General features: G+C 37.6%; 1 protein-coding gene across 1 annotated transcript in view; it reads left to right on the plus strand.

The window, feature by feature from the left end:
• Nucleotides 1-17,879, plus strand: part of MAN1A1 (mannosidase, alpha, class 1A, member 1) — a gene marked incomplete at its 5' end in the record, with an annotated part of 117,554 nt that overhangs the window by 12,822 nt on the left and 86,853 nt on the right. The window contains one exon of the mRNA XM_009325682.1: nucleotides 9,161-9,241. Within this exon, the coding sequence (XP_009323957.1) occupies nucleotides 9,161-9,241 (81 nt within the window). The remainder of the gene's footprint in view (nucleotides 1-9,160; nucleotides 9,242-17,879) is intronic.

The following is a 17,879-nucleotide window of genomic DNA, read 5'->3' on the forward strand; positions in this document are numbered from 1 at the left end:
TGACATATCCTTAAGTGTTATTTCTTGTCAGTAGAATAAAATGTGTTTCTGTTTCTGGTCATTTCCTGGGCAGTGACTGCTTAATCAGCTTTTGGGGAAGCGTGTTTGGCCTTTATTTGTATAAATAGGATTAGTTTTTCTCTCCATTTAATCTTAGAACTATGCTTTTTAAATCTTAAATTTTCTTTAAGACGTTTTTTACAAAAATAGCTGTGACTGTATTCTGTGGCAGAATCTTTTCTCTTTATATTCCGCATCAATGCAGCTGGATAAAGCAAGTTTTCCTCTCTAGAAGTTTGTAATACGTCAGATATTCATTTTACGTGTTCAACTATTTGGCCAGCACTCGATCATCTCATCACCTGACCATAAGAGTTTCCAAATGTCACTTTGTAAAGTAGGCACTAGTTTATCCACATAAAAGGATTTATGGAATAAAGATGACTTAATGGGAAATGGCATCATCTCTTCACGTTAGATTTCAGTCCCTCAATTCAAATAATTAGTTGTCAGGGTTACTCTTGTTGACCTTTCTGAAGAAAGCAAACTGTTTTGATTTCAAAGGAAAATTCTAGATAACTAAATGCCACCTTTCTCAGCAAACTTGTGAATTTTGGTAAGCTTGTGAGTGGACGTGTTTGGAAGCTTCCCCTTTGCAGTATAACATGCTTAGACTATTTTTATTCTAGCTGGAGCTGGTAGCCCTGTGATTTTATAACTGAGATATCCACATTGCAATGCTTGGAGGTTTTTTCTCTCATAACTGCTGAAATTCCTCATATTTGATACCGGGCTGAAGTTTCAGCCAAACTGAGTAGTGCATCAGGAATGAAGTTGCATTTTCTGATTCTGTCAATATTTTAAGAGATTTAGACATACTCGTACCTTTGGAAAGAGTCGATATTTAGCAGTGGCTAAATCCATGGTCTTTGCATCATGGATGTGTGCTCTGTTTTCCATTAAATCACTTCACCTCTGTGGGGGTGTATCTTTGCTCTTCAGTTAATATAGCTGAGGATTTGGTCTGACCTCCCCACGCATGCTGCTGCCCGCACACCCTTTTCAGAGTGCTTGTGCACAGCCCTGCCCAAGGCTGCGCTGGGCCAGGTTGTATGTCAACACGTTGCAACGGAGGAAAAAGGAGCCAGTCTTTCACGGGATCACTAGGGAGCTTGGCTGTTTCCTACCTACAACTACACACTGCTGCGCTTCCCTGTTTTTATTTTTTCCTTATTTGCTTTAGGACCTGTACGCACACAGAGAATTCATAGCTCTCTGAAAAAGTTTCTGTACCACCGCCCAACTTCTGCTTCATGCTGGGGAGGAAAAACCTATCGGTCTCCACAGCGCAAGGGGTGAACCACAATGAATCTATACTTGGGAAGAGAGATTGGAAGAGGGATCTTAATGAGATGGATGAAAAGGTCAGGAGTCAGGGAGTAGTGGTGCAGGAGCTGAGCCACGTTGGCACAGCAGTGAAGGGTTGGGAGTTGTTAAGTACTGGAACTGATGGTGCTTTGCTTCTATACCCAGACACACCCCAACTTCTTTAGGATGAGAGACTAACTGCTCCGTCCCCCTCTTCTTCAGCCCTGCTAAACTCCTTCCCCACAAAAGGACAGTCTTGCCCGTACTGCATACTGGGAACAGTCCTTGGCCTACATGGTGTCCTAAAGCATGCCTGGACGTTGGCTGGAACAACAGGGGCCTAAACCAGACCAGAAGGTGCTAACAATTAAATGGTATGTGGGACAGTGCTTGAATTCAAGCCCTGACCCACTGATCAGCTGTCTGATGTGGGTGTAGTCAGGCAGGACCAGAATGGGAACAAAGTATGGAGCAGGAAGCCATGCGCTTGTTGGGAGAAGAGAAAAATGGTTTCTTCTACCAGAAGATTTCTTAAAGGTGAATTTGGATTCAAACTAAAATAATCTTCCTATTGGTTATTAGTGGATTTTGCTTTGTTTGCCTCATCCCTCTCTTTTTTTGGTCAAAATGGAGGATGGCAGGAAGTTACGATTGCTCAGTCAGATGAAAGTGGCAGTGCTCTGTGCAATTTTTCTATCTATGTGGATATAATTTAGTTGACTTTAGTTGACATTTTGTGCAAGCACTGACTCATCGTGCATTATCCATCTCATCACAGATACCTTCCCTTGTTAACTGGATCAGCCTAGGAAGGAGTTGATGTTGTGCTGTGGGGAAAGTATGAAGAGCGTTTCATTGTTTGCTCTCAGAGATAGGTACTAAATGAGTTGAGGAACTGCATAAAGAGAAGGGAATGAGCAAGACAGCAAGGATACATTCAGTCTTACGTCCTGCTAGCACTCTTAAGCAAAGCTGTTTACAGTGGTCAGTCACTGTATCTGATTCTATAAGCCACCCTGAAGCTTGAAGGCTTAATTACCAGTTCTGATTTTCGTCTTTGTACTTAGCTTTGCAAATTTGAGTATCTTTTAAAGAAGCTTTGTGTGCAGCTTCATGCAACGTAGAATTTTTGCGTGTAATATGTCTACTGTTTTGGGAGCTAGAAAAGAGTGGAAAAAGTATAGAAACTTGAAATTATGTTTATCGCTACTGCCAATCTACTATAGATTAACATACCCCTTTTCCAAGATCCTACAATATCAAATATTATTTGGATCTAATTATTAATGCTTCCAGCATTTATCTTTAGCTCAAATCTACCTGTGGTGTGGCAGTCAGTAACAGGACAGACTTTTAGAATCCAGATTGTTTATTTCAAACTTCAGCATTTACAAATTTAAATCCTACTACTCTCAAACTGTAGGTGTTATGATTGACTGTAATTATATTTAACAGTCCATAACCAAATGTTCTGGCTTGGAGGCAGATGGTTTTTTGGCGCTTTATTCTTGGTGGTTTTTTCTCTTTAAGTGAGAAAGTCAGAAAGTTTCCTAATATAACAATTTGCAACAGGATAGCTTTCCTATTAAAAAAAAGAAAAAAAGGCATGTGTGAGGGGTGAGTAAATGGACTTTGAGTAAATGGGCTTCAAGTAAATGTATAATGGATCTGTGAGGAAGCTTAAGAAAGCCAGCAGTTGAAAATGGTTCTTTAGTTTGTGGGACTATTTGTTTACCACGTAACTTGTTAGTACACTCTAAATGCCAGACTTCAAAGTGACTTGATTTTGTTTTGATTATGAATAAGAAATTATTTTGATGGGCTAAAAGGAAATCCTGCAAATTTATTATTAAATGCAGTTCTTTTGCTGCTAGAGTTCGTTAATTCCTTCAGTAACACTTTCTTTTTCTGCCTGTTTAAGATCTTACAGTTTGCCATGTGGGGACATCAGCAAGGTTAAATAGCATGTTATACAGTAACCAGGCTTTGTCACTTGCAATAAAAAGGTTGCTAAAATTGTTTCCCTTGTCTGTGGGAACTGAGTATTTAGCAAGCTGCCACTACATTTCATTTGTGGAATATGAATGAAACTTTTTTTCCCCTGCAATTGCAAGTAATTAAAATGTTGTTTAATTACAGTAGCTTAAAGTGAGCTATTGTAGTACTCTTCGTGTGTCTGTCATATTTCCTGGACTGCTTGAAAATGCGAAGATTTGTTCTTGTTGCCAACCTTTGTGCTTCAACAGGGGGATATTATTATTTAATAGTAATAATAATTACAAGTCCCTCTCATTTCACTTGAAATGTGGGCCCTTTTTGTCCATTTTTTAGTCTAGAATTATATACATTAATTCAGCATTGTTCAGTGTGGGGTCCCTGGCATTCTCTTGCACAGCTTGTTAACCTGCAGGGACTGGGCCATTTGCAGTGGTATGGTATGTGGGCATGGAGGGAGTCACTATATTCCTTGTACATAGGAGCAATAGATGGAAATGCAGATGAGGTGACTGAAGTTTTATCATACTCTTGATGAGACAAGAACAGGAGGACTGAAGGAAAGGAAGTTTTGCAAAGAATCTGTGCAATAAAGACTGAAACAAATTATTTGGTAGGATTTGTGGCCTTATTTGGCTCTTTATAAAAACTAAGAGAGTAAGCTCTTTACCAAATATAAATTAAGGTGACTTGATTATTGTGAATACATTCATCCACATAAAGAGCACACAGTATTTTCTCCAGTTGAATTATGAATGGCAGAGCAAGTACCAGTGCTGATGAGTGCCAGGTGGAAACTGACACTAGATAAATAAAATTGCATTGTATTTCAAATTTTGTGTTTATAAGTGAGGGTAACATACCATGAGAAAACATAGACGGAAATTGTTTTGACCTTGGTCTATGAATTTGTGGAGAGGAAGACTTTCAGGAAATGATCCAGAAGGACGTGAATACTGATTTTTTTGGGGGGGAAGCTGGAGGAGTCCAATAGGAGAAGGGCTTCAGGAGAGCCCAGCTGACAGTAGTTTTGTTGTCTGAACAGTGCTTTCAACATTAAATTCAACCACAGCTGGTTGAAGCTTCAGCAGTTTACCAGTTGTAGACTTAATCCTCCGGTTTACGGAAGGGTGAGGGAAGTGAAGTGGTGAGGTGCAGCTGAGATCAGATTGGCCCTGTCATAGGTCTGCAATTAAAATACAAATGCAGAATGACACAAACTAGCTAATGTAACTCTTGGCGCTACACCCCCCACCCCCCATTTAGTATTATTTGTTGCTTTTTGAACATGGGGCTTCCTAAGGGATAGTCAGCCTCCCTTTCTTTAAAAAGAGTTAGTTTAATAGGTTTACTAGTTAAATCTGTCATGTTCTGCAGCTTCTTGAGTGTTTCTGAGCTATGGTTCTTCTCTTGCTTAAAAAAACGTTATTTTAGCATTTCTCCTTGTCAAGACAAAATGCGGTAACTCAGCTGTTTTGTCCTTTGATTGTAGAGACTTCCTTATTTGCATTGCCTGAGTTTGAGAAAGAACAGTCTCCGCCATACGTAAACAGGTTCACTTTGGTATTATGTGTCTAGTCAACAAAGGCTGTAGCAGCTGTATCCTGTAAAGGATGTTACATCTCTTTGTCAATATAATCTTGTCTTTAGAAGCTAATCAAGGAAACCAGATGAAATTCCATAAAGTTGCCACAATTTTGCTCTTGCACCACGTAGCGGATACATACATTGCTTTTGGTTTTCTATTTCTCTAAGTACAGTGAGCAGCAATCACAATTTCTCTGGATTTTGTACTTGGATGTACTTGGACTATCACATTTATGATTCACTTATCAGAAGATCAAATAGTGAATGATAAATTATTGATCAAGTGTAAGATGAAAGACCAAATTACTCATATACTTAAATTAATATAAAAGCCCTGGAAGTAAAATAAAAATACGTTGTTCCTAATATACATATCACTTTCCCAAGCATCTACATACTTTCAGAATCCTTTATAAAAGGGAGGCCTCCAAAATTAGCAGCCAGAGCAAGATGATATTGCATAGGAACAATAAGAGCTTAGCACAGACGTGTACTATCAAAGGTGTTTCAGATATCGCCGTACACAGCACATGGCCATGCAGTCTAATTAGGGTACTAATGAAAAGACTGTAAAATTGGAGATTATATCTATCCAGTTGGTCAGAGTCATCTTATATACTTGGGATCTTACAAAAGGAACATCGTAGTGATTTTAAAATAAGCATGTTCAGTCACTTCTCCTTACAGAAGTTCCATTAGATAGAATGGAATTAATTCAACCAATTCTCAGACCTGCTATGTAATGATACAATGATGGTTTGAAAGAGAAGGCTAAACTTGAAATAAAAAATAAAGTAAAATAATTCTGGCCTCTTCAGCTGGTGAAGTAGAAGCTTTGGGAAGTGCAGATAAAGGTTTTTTTCCTGTATATTTTGGCACTGTTAAATGGATCATAAGGTATTTGTGTACAACTGGATCTGAGAGCAAAATAAAAAATAACATTGCTTACTTAGGATTTGACTGCTGAGTAGAAATATACAGACTTATTTGTACAAACTGTACATGGATGATGATTAAAAGTATGAAGAGAGGGTAATGGTCAGGGTGTGGTATCTTAAATGTGTAATACAAAAAAATTAAAAAATCGAACCAGAAAGACAGGTGAAGTTGGTGTAGCAGAAATCTGCTACTTTTAGGACAAGTTCACTTTTCTTAACAGACTACTTATTCACACGAACTTCCCATGTAGAGATGAATGTTTCTTTGACATGAAATTATAAAACTTCTTTAACTGTTTTGCAAATCGCTATAATTCCTGTGCTTTCTGAGAATACTACTAGCCTGGTATAATGAGTTTAAGAATAACTATGTATTGAGCATACAGCTTTCAAATCTACCATTAATGAAATGTGTGTTCGGTAATTGCATCCGCTTCAGTGGCTTGTATAAAGATTTTGGTAAGAGACAAGGATTTCGAACAAAGATTCAGAGATGTGTGCAAGTGAAGTATTGGAAATCTGATAACATTAAAACAATGGTTAGCTTCAAGAAACGTCCTGAAAGATCACCACTTCAGCAAACATTCAGGATTAAAGTGCAATTAATCTTTGTGGTTCGACAATAAAATCTTTATTCACATTACTTCAAAGTCTTCTTTTGCCTATAACTGAATTCCAGAAGCAGATGTCAGTGCATACATACTGAGCTTTTCTTAAAGGGCCTTTGCATTCTTTGAAAGATAGCAATGGTTTGTGAGTTAAGTGGCCATATTAAATCCAGAAAGGCAAAATGTAAGGTTCTGGAGACAAAATATTCAGCTCATATATCACTCAATTTATTTCAAGCAATTAAAAATCAAAAAGTAATTTAATTCAATCCTTACAGGAAACACAAGTGTCAGATATCTGATGAACTCATTTCCTTGTCTCATGCCTACCTCTTTACAGCTTCAGCTTTCCCACATCAAAGAAGAGCTCTTGGCGTGTGCTGAGGCTCAGGATGGAAATAGAAAGAACCTGAACTTCTGAAGGAGGTTCTCAAGTAAAATACTATTTACAGGAATTTCAGCTAGCTCAAGTTCCAGGGAAGAGAAGCTGCCCCTATCACTCCTTTAATCATCCTTTCTTCAGTCAGATCATATCAGCCTTTCTTAAGTCAGATCAGTTCTCTACAAGCTGTTTTATACATTGGATTTAATTAAGGTAGACTTCTTTATTTAATGTAGAGTTCTTACATAGGCGGCCTGCTTAGCAGGTGAACAGCTGTATTGTCTAGTTAGTTCAGATTTCTAGAGGATTTAAATGTTTTTATATCCATCTCCCCAGGTTTACCATATATCATCATACAATAAAAAGAAATGCAGAGAAATGGCACTAGTTAAAGTTGAAGTGAATACCTGTTTCCAGTTACTTCATTCTCCTTTTTGCTGGATTCAGTGAGACAATGACTGAACACTTGGAAGCAGAAATATCAGATTAATTTTTGAAACAGAAATTAAACCTCCTTTTTTTTTTTTCTTTGTAGTTTCTTTCAGAAAGTATAAGAGTAGACCACTGTTGGGAGAGCAGTGAGTGAGGAGAAACTGCAGAGTTTTAGTACACTTAAAATAAACTTGGAAAAATGTTATGTTCTGAATGGTTCTTAACACATGATGCCAGGTCTGAGTTTTCAATAGGCAGATGTGTGCGATGGCTTTACTTTGCCCCTTTGAATTGTGCTTGTGTGTATAAAAAAACTACACAGGCACACACATATAGTATATATGAATTATATATTAATTGGAGCAATTCTGTGGATGAAATTATATCCTCCATTTTTAGAGGGGGAGGTGCACAAAAGATTTTAGAGGAGAAAAGTTAAATGCCTGAGGGTAAGTGGACAAGCATTGTAGCAAGTCAGTGAGTGTTTTGTTTTGAAGTCTGTACCTTTACAACTAATGAAACACTGCACAACTCTCCACAAGGTGTTTAGATACCTTTCCTTAATCAGAGTGCCTTGCAAACTGAAAAGCATGAAGTAGTATTTCTAATAAGTAACCTCGTGCTTTTTTCTTCTGCAAAGGCAGTTTATTAGAATTCAAAATCCATAGAAAACAGGGAGCAACTTCTTCCCTCCTACATAAACTGACATCTGAACGTTTAAATTGGAAAAGTACAAAAACTAGCAGAGAGAGAAAAAGCCTGCAAGCCCTTTGGAAGAAAATTCCACAGTTCCACCATGCATTGATTTATGTTGAATATAGCTGTAGTGTATGTCAGCAAATAGAAGATGGAAAAATGACTCAATAGAAGCAAGAGCAACCCAGAACACACAAAAGTCAAACACCTTATTTACATGCCCAAAGGTTTAGCAGATTGACTGCTGGATACCATTTTTCTACAGAAATACAAAAATATAAAAGGTAGTATTACATAAAAAAGCAAAAATGAAGAAACTTCAGTAGATCAGCTTTTCAACCGAATGCCTCTTGAGTGGATTGGATGTTGTGTGTTGGGGTAAAATTGGAATTGACTTGGTAAAGAACAAGAGAAAGTAGTGATCGTGAGACTCAGATTCTTCATTTAGGTTTGAATTTTAAAAGGCAGAGAAGAATGTGCTTTGAGTTTCGAAATAGGTAATGGCTGTATCTACACTGCTCAGTACAACAAACCTAGTCTCTATGATTGGTAAAGACCAGGCCAGGTTGGGAAGGGCTGTCACTGTAATAGTGAAAGATCATCTGCTTCCCAGTGAATACATACCATGATTACATTTTTATTATGAACATATAATTGACTCATTCTAATGTTACCTCCCATTTTACAATAACATGTGTTTAGACCTGAGGTAGGAAAATTCCTGTTATGACATTCTGATCAAGAACTTCTTAAATGGTGTCTGAGTAATGATGGTGTGAGGTGAGGTAGTGTGAGCGGAGGATCTGAGGATCCTCTGTGAGACAGAGGATCTGAGACACATTTTGTGTGTGAGCACAGACTCATCTGCAGGGAGGTACTTAGATGTGTGGGTTTAGAGAATGTCCAGGTGGAAGAGATGAAAAGTTAAACAGGATGAGGATAATGGAGCAGATATTTTGTTGACATGAGAAAGAGAAGGAAATACTTTAGAACGCTTGAAGTTCTCTTATGTTAGACCCTACATCTTCTGTGTTTTGCCATTTACAGCTGTTGTACCTTAATACCTGTATGTATATAAAAACCAAAAACAAACAATCAAAACCGTACGGAAAAGTATCAGGGAATAAAACTATGGGGTTTTTTTATTTCAACAGAATGCTGAAATTTCGGTATTTGAAGTGAACATCCGTTTTGTCGGTGGATTACTTTCAGCTTACTATCTTTCAGGAGAAGAGGTAAGATATTTCCATGTGGCTTTTCTGAAATATCATCATCTAGATAAGTAGTTAACTTTTAGTTTAATAATTTTATTTATCAGAATTAAACTTGTTTAGAACTTTGAAAACATCTTGTACAGCAGAGACCTGTCCAATGGATTTTCTTGCTTCTATTACTGTTGCTTTGTGTAAGTCTTAAAGTGTTAAATGAATTTTTTTTTTCCTGAGTTGAAACCATACCCAGTACATTCTTACTGGGCTTCGTGCTGGAGTGTGTAATTATGGAGTTCCTGTGCCGTGGTAGTGGTACATTTGGTGTATCAGGTACCTGCTTCACAAATTGGTTGAAGCATATTCTTTAACTCCTCTAAACTATACTTCCGTTGGCCTTCCTGAAGCTGAAGCTTCAACTCACATGGAAAAGGTATTTTAAGAATGAAAGGATAACTGGTAAACCTATACATGTGAATGTCTTTAAAGCATAAATATCCCATTAATCTCTATTGCCGATCATGGTTTCTGGAGAGGATGAAGAAACAATTTCATCTAAGAGCTTTGACTAATGCAATTATTTCTGTAATATATTTAGAGAAGGCTATACTAAATCACAGGTACTGTGATATTTTAAATTTTTAGCTTGGCACTTGTGAAGTATCTAATCTTACTAGTTTAAACTCTTGTTCCTGTCTCTGGATTATAGTAGTATTTTATTGTATGATTAATGCAATTTAATACTCTTTAACTGTAAGTTGAATTTATCATTGGATTTCTTTAAATCCAAAGCAATTACTGGTGGAAACTCTACAAAACCCTAAAGATGTATAATTTTTTTCATATGTAAATTTCCCAACTACTGATAAAGCTCTATTTTGAACCTGTCACTTTAAATTAACTTAATTCTGTGGTGTGCTCGATGCTTTTTGTTAAAATTTATCATTCTGTTAAAGTTGTCTTAGCGGGTATGATTGGGTCGTGTACCCGACAAAGCAGTTACAAGGACACAATGTTTCTCTGACACTTTATGTTTTAAGTAGACTTCCCTATTTATTTCCCATGGTCCTGTCCTGAGTGTAGGTGGCATTGCAAAGACATTAATGTTTTAAAATACACAGTTTTTTGTATTTTAACTGTCTTATTTTCTGGAGAAAAAAATGCACTTAAACCCATTTAAAATTCACACTTAGCAGTAGTGAAAAAAATTGAGAGATGCTTGGTAGCTGGCTTCTTCAGCTTTACTAAATATTGTTTTACTTAATGTTTATCTCCGACTCTTGAAGGAAATCACTTGTCCTCCTACAGTAACTCAGCAACCAGAAAAAAGCGTATTCAAGGATGAATAGAATTGAAAGCTCTTCCTTCTGCGATTAAATAGTTGTATCTTTCACTGCAGATCTACTTCTCTCAAACAGGAATGAACTTTTCCAGTATAACCTATTGCTACATTTTAATTAACCGGTTCTGACAGAAGCAGAGGATGCTTCTTGGCAGACAAGGAGCTGATAGAGGACTGCATGTGAGTCTTTACGTCAAGCGGCAGTTGTCTGCCAAGAAATGCCTGAACCTTTTGTCAGTGCTGGTGATTTCATGTATATATGTTGATGGTTTATATCTTGTGCCTGTTAATGTACAGGCTCACTTTCAATCAGTGCATATAGTTTCTCCTAAATAACACCCAGTCATTGCTTCTCAACCATTCCTTCGCCTTTAGAGAGGCAGTTTTACCACCACCTCTTGGACTAGATTGATAGCAACACTGGTGGTCAAATAAAACTCTGTTGTACAAATGAAATGAGGAAATATTTTAAAAAAGGTGTTTCACACAATGCATAATTAAATGGAACTCTTTGCAGTGGAATATTAGTGATATTGGATGCTAACGTCCGTTCGAAAAATGGATGGACTCATTAATGAAAATAAAATGGGCCCCTACACGCAAAGGTGATATGTATGATTAAGGAGGGTCCTGAGCTCTTGCAGGCTGGGAAAGACACCATCCATGCTTGCCACTGGTATTCATAGTCTTTGATAGACATCTGCTGTCCAAGACAGAATGATGTTCCTAAACTCACAGTTGTTCTAGTGGCTTAGAGAGTGCAACTCAGCATGCTCTGCCTTTATCAGACTGGGGGAAACTTCCCCATTTGTCTCCCGAACCCAAGACATTGAAGCAATAGCCAGCCGCTGCCTATGGGAGGAGCGGGATGCGGCCATTCTGAGGACAGAGCCCCCACGCAGCAGTGTGAGGTTTCCCACGTTGCACAGGTCTGTCCTTCACTGGTGCTGCTGACAGGTGTGGAAAGGACTGAGGTCCCCAGAGGCTGGCTGCCACCACAGAAAATATGTCTTTAATCATCCTTTAGTGCATTATATTAGCGGGCATTCCTAAGGAGGTGGAACAACCTGTATGCAGGCTGTTTGGAGGATTAAGCTTTCTCAGGTAAAAGCTCATTTTATTCTTTATCAGATGAACTATTTAAAAATCTTATATTTGCTGTACACACTTATCAATATCCTAATTAAAGAAAGCTGTATTTCAGTAAAAGGAGTGACGGAAATAATTATTGTTTGTACTTTTGAATTACATTTCCATGGGTAATGATCCAAAGCTGCAACATATTGTATGTTCCATAATCATTTGTAATTCTAACTAATCATGATTAAAGAATATCCTATCAAACTGAGTAGTTCCTAACACATCCTGCCCACAAAATAGTTCATTTAGATAAAGGCACCAATGTGAATAATTTTAAAAATGAACAAGTTGAATACTTTGCCTCTTGATAACTGTGCGTGGTGCTTACTTGCAAGTAGAGCTATGAGATGCATTATATTAAACTTCCTAGAATTTCTGCCTTACTAGAATTAATATAAAATGCCTGAAAGTGCTAGAACAGTGTCATACACTTTGTCACTTTTTTTTTACTTTTTTTTTTTACTTTATGATTGCTATTTAAACCCAAGCTAGAAAGAATTCCAGTCAAATTTCAAACTTCATTTGTAAAACAGGTACAAATACCAGAAAATTTGACTGCAAGGTAAGTAACTTTTTAAGGACTGCTCTCTTTTCTTTTCCTTAAAGTCCCTCATAGTAATATTACATGTGAATGCTTCCATGGTATTTTTCCATGAGTCAGTGGCTATCAGGGATTATTAAAAATAAACCTGGCTCCTTTAAAGCAGTGCTAGTATTGATCTTCTGTTTGTTTGCTTATTTGTATGAAAGCATCTGGAGGAGCCTGTAATATGGTAAGTTTAAACCATTGAAACAGTACAGATTTATTTGCAAACTTTCTTGATTGTTTTGTTTAAATTAAACCTAAATTCATTAGTAGACGTGATTCCTCTTCTAAGCAACTTGGTGTGTGACCTTTTTTGTTTTTGTACTGGAAAATAAGATGTCTAGTAAGGAAGAGATTTGTTTTACAAATGCTTTGTGGTACTTACTAGTCTGATATAAAATTCTGGTATACCAAGGGTCAGGGGTATTGCATGCAACAAGATCCCCTGTTCTGCAGACCCCGATATTTTTTTTCCTCTTGCTTAAAGCACATTTCCAAATGTAGTCGTATAAGGAGATAATTTGTTAAATTTTGGAGGAGGACAACACTGTCCTCTAACAGCAGCTAAGACCTTTCTTGGAATTCATGGAGATGACAAACATTATTTCTGAGCACTGTAATCTTCACTGTTGGGAATAACTGATACTGGTGCTGAAAGTCATGGTAAGTGTATGGCACTGCTTGTAGAGAATATACAAGCCTAAAGACTGATCTGACTAGCTCTTCCGGTGTATTGATAGCTGGTTCTTATAGGTACTGCTAAAGCTGTGTAAGAAGGGGACTGTTTTACTTGAAGGCTGGTTCCACAGTCGGGGAATACATTGTACAGGCAGAAACAGAAGGAGCTTTTAATAGTTGCTGTTTGTATGAGTAGCAAAAAAGTAGATCCAAAATGCTCTGAAGCAAATAAGGAGCACGTGAGTTTCAGATCCAGCTGGTAAGTTCCAGATTCCTTTGAAGCTTTTCCATTTTTTGAATGGGATGAGTATTTTTTTTTCTGCCAGAGTTAAAATATTTTGGATTCAGCAGTTGTTCTTTCTGCATAAGATAACCTTCTCTTTTCTAGGACTAAAGTTAGTTATCTTCACTAGAGGAAGACAAAATAAAGTTGATAATGATGTTCGTATTGCCATTTCTCCATTTGTCTCCATGGCATGAAGCAGAAATGTGACAAATTAATTTTTTTTTTTTAAACACTCTGGCAGTATATCCTGTTTGAAGGAACACAAATTTATCCTGATCAGGATGAAAGAATAAAAAAACCACAACAAACTGTTCTTCCTGATGATAAATGTTGGACTTCCTGAGTTTCATCTATTACTCTTTACCAACTGTTAATTAGAAGTAAAAAAGAAAAAAAGGGGGAAAAAAAAGTGATGACATTATCGCCTAATTAGTTTATATCTGCCACTGTTCAACCTCACTTGCTGATCTTAGCCTCCTGTCTGACTTCAGACCTAATCGTTGCCCATGTAAAACAACCATCCATCAGTGATGGTAGTGCTGTCTTATTAATGAGGAGCAGACATGAAATAATGATGCTCTAGATGCTATTGATCTAGAGCTGCCTTTGCCAGGCTGACCACAAAACATTGCTGATTTCATGTAGTGCTAAGACATTCTTCAGAATTTAGCTGAAGCTATTTTTATCTGGCTCTCCCTCTCTTGTAGAGGTCTCCCTTCATAGAGAATACTTAAATTCCATAAGAACAAAAAAAAATATAATTCATCATTTAGCAATCTTGACTAGCAGGAGGATGAAGTTTGTCACCTATACAAAGGTATTGGCCTATTTCTGCAAATCAGGAATGTAAGTTCTGGTATAGATGCCTTGGGGATCTTATCTCACCAGTGTGAGAATTGACCGCATGTTTTATCTCCCACTTCCTTTCACTTAACTTGATGCTAATTAACAAGAGGACTTTTCCTTTTATGTCTTGGAAGCTTGATTTCTAGTGCTGTTTGAAACTCCAGGCATACTGTATCAGCTTGATCACTTCTGTGTGAATGCCACTTTAACTCCTCCTTAAGCATCTTCACAGACTGGCAGTAGAATTCCCTGTTTGGTAGAAACTAGAAGACTGCAATTGCCTGTAGTTTTCTGCAGCCCTGTTTTCAGATTTGGGTCCTGTTTGCCACCTACCATCCATCTGCTGCCACTTTAAGTGAAACATCAGTACTTCAGTGGCATCATGTTTTAGTTCCTTTAGAGCTGTGATTATTTGTTTCATTTTTATCAATTTACGATTTACTTAACTTCCCTATTTCATAGAATCCTGGAGTCATTCAGCTTGGAAGGGACCTCAAGAGGTCATCTAGTCCAGCCTCAGTATTGGGACAGTGCATTAGGCTTGTCCTTTTAAGAATCTCCTTGCATGGTAACCTGCCTATGCTCTTCAAGAAGCTTTTCTGCAATGGCTTTGTTTCAGGCACTGTGCTTTTTTACACAGACATCTCTTAATTGTTCCTCTTGGCTCTCCAGCAGGCCTCATGTTTCTCTTTTTGTTTTTTAACTTTAAAAACTTGTTCTTCAGAAATTACTTTTAGCCTCACTTAATAGTTTTTCATTTAACTTGTCAGACATTATCAGTTTCTGTATTCCTTAATTGGACTTGATATACTTTTGCTTTTAATTACATTCTTTACAGTCACACCGAAAGAAGATAGAAGTCATCTGAGCCTTTTGATTTGAGAATCTTGTGACTCTCAACCTCATCTTTTATCCTCCAAGTCATCGCCAAGCATTTTACCCATTTGGCTGTTCCTTTCTAAATTCATTTCAGCTGGTCTGCTTGATTCTCTTTCCAAACTTAAACATTACCAAAGTGAACATTTTGTTTATAACAGCATGTTGAATTGGAGCATGTGGCCCTTGTTAGACAGTAATATGTCAAACTAAGTCAAGAGCTACTTTTCTCTTACAGACTCTGAGTTTCTGCAAGAAGCTGTCATTACAGTGTATAAAAGCATGGTTTATATCTGCTCTGATGTAGCACTTAACAGCTTACTCAGGGACAGAGATGGATTTAAAATCTCCTCTGTTTCCCACAATCACAGTCTGTAATCTCCATTAGTGTTTTAGTCTCTTCACCACCTTTAATGGATCTAACGCTGTTCTCTTTCTGTGCTAGCTGCATCAAAATGTACTACAGAATCCCTGTGGATTCACATTCTGGAGACAACCTTGACTCCTAAGATTTTCTTTGATGTAGACTGTTCTGCTGCTGTTCCAAGCATACTGCACTTGTCTTCTGTTTCTGTCTCTTAAGTTCCTGCAGTGCAATTATACCGTTGCTGCTGCTGAAACCCATCTCTGTTAAATAGGTTCCCTATACTCCAAAAGCTTCCTCATTCCTAATACTTCCGTCCCCTTTCCCCCAGTGCTACTTGCTCAGCTGCTCTGTGCCACTCTGCCTCTCAAGCTAGCCCCACACATAATGCTGAGGAAACTTCAAAGAATGGTAACAGAGATGCTGATTTCCAGTCTTGCACTTAATTCAAATCTTGCTTCTTGGTTTTCCTTCTCTTCTCTCTCTGCTTTGGAGTTAGTGACACGATGTATACATACCACAACTGGGAACTCTTACTCAGCTCTAAGTACCTGAAGCCTTGTGGAGCCTCTGCCACCTGTACACCAGGCATGCAGTCAACTGCCATCACCAACAATTTTTGTGCCTCATAATAAAGACCCCCAGGCTATTCTACTAATGTAAAGTGAAAATAGTGGCAATTCACATTAATTCAGTGAATTGCTGTCTGCTGGAGTTCAGCAGTGGATATGTTTCTGTTTCAGAGGTCTGTCATCATCATGAATATCCACAGCAGGGAGACAGGGCAGCTATGGCAATAACCTGCTGCAGCTGCCGTACCGAAGCCTACTATGAAACCAGCAGCCGGAGCCCTGATTTTTGTCTGAGAAACATGAGTTTAGAACTCTGACCTGTACATAACCACATTCTTCACTTTTAGTGGTTTCCCTTTTGTGGTTTGTTTGGGGAGTTTTTTCAAAACAAGCAAAAAAATTGGTTTGTCCCATGGCAAACCTATTTGACATGCTTTTGCATTCATGCATTGACTTTAGGAATAACTGAACAGAGATGCTTTATTGCACATTACATTAAACAAAAATCCCTGCTTACCTCCAGACTACTATAGTCTGATGCTAAAGCTGGTAAACTGTTAGAAAGGAGAATGGATGATAATGAGAGCTAAGTAATATCTGTTTGTGATCGTAACAGCTGGTCTGTTTGACATGAGCTGGTGAGTTATATTATTAAGTAGAATTCAAGCAGCTGAGAGGGAGCTGGTTTGTTTGTTCTGAGGATTTGGCTCTCAACCAGCTCCTGCAGTTCCACTTGATTGTGGTTCTACAGAACAGTTGGAGAGGGCACGTCTAACAGAAATACTAGTGTGGGTGCTTTCCTTTTGAGCAGCAGCTCTAGATAGACCCAAAAGAAGAATTCTTTGCCTGTAGGTTAATATACTATACAGAAGAAATGATATGCTATTAGCAGTCTGTCCAGAGTCACCATGCATCTGCAAAGAAATTCAATCTCCAAGATGTTTGTCTCTTTCCTTTATCTCAGTATTCAGTTCTGTCATTTTGCAGCATCAAAAGCAATTGCAATAATAAAGCAGAATAAAAGGAGAGTAAAAACATATTGCCTGAAGAGTTAGTGGGATTGTCCTGTTCTGCAAATTTAATAGCGTACAACATATGGTTAAATACATGGTTCTGTGGAGCCATTTGCAAGCAGTGTTGAGATTGTTGCTAATATACTATCTAAAGAAGAATCCTTATATATAATTTTACAGCCAAGAATCTGCCTTATTTCTGCAAACGAAAGCAACATAAAAATATCTGGGTAGGTGCTGACAGTGGGAATAGATCAGCATTAATTTATCCTCCTTTAATTCTAGGCTATATAAAATATTTAGGAAAGTATATTCTCTGTGGATGTATTGTAAAAGTTGAATTAGGTGATAAGTAATAAATGTTATTGAAACATCGTACTGAATTCTTTTTTCCCCCAAAAGTACACGTAACAATAGTATGTACTGCATTTCACTCTGGGCATGAAGTAACTCTTCATTTCTTCATCTAAATCTTTCACAATGTTTAGCTAGTTTGTGTAAGATTCAATTTTGTGCTTTGTCTCCACAGACTGAGTCTGATCCAGAGGTTTTTTTTCATTAAGTTGGGAGTTAAGTAGATGATAACGTCCTCTCCTTATTAGCTTAGAGAAGATAAAAGCATAAACCATCCAGTAGAAGATTCCTGTGTTTTTCATTCTATTGGCAACTACTAAGGCGTTCCATCAGATTCCCAAATCTGACTTTAGCAAAGCATCCTTCTACTTTTGTATCTTTTTGCAAAAATTTCAATTACTTCTATTAAAGAATGTGTAAGCATTAATTAATTCTAAGTATTTTAAATACAAATCAAGTGAATAGCAGTTTATGATGAAATTGGGAAAGCTCCTCATCCAATTTGCTGCTTGAAGGACAGATTAGAGATTGATTACAAAACACCACTTTGTGCCACGTGCAAGTCCCACTGCTTCAAGCTAACTGAAAATCATTGAGAAAATGAATGC

The sequence above is a fragment of the Pygoscelis adeliae genome, unplaced genomic scaffold (genome assembly GCF_000699105.1).
Source record: "Pygoscelis adeliae isolate BGI_AS28 unplaced genomic scaffold, ASM69910v1 Scaffold54, whole genome shotgun sequence".
Classification (NCBI taxonomy): Eukaryota; Metazoa; Chordata; class Aves; order Sphenisciformes; family Spheniscidae; genus Pygoscelis; species Pygoscelis adeliae.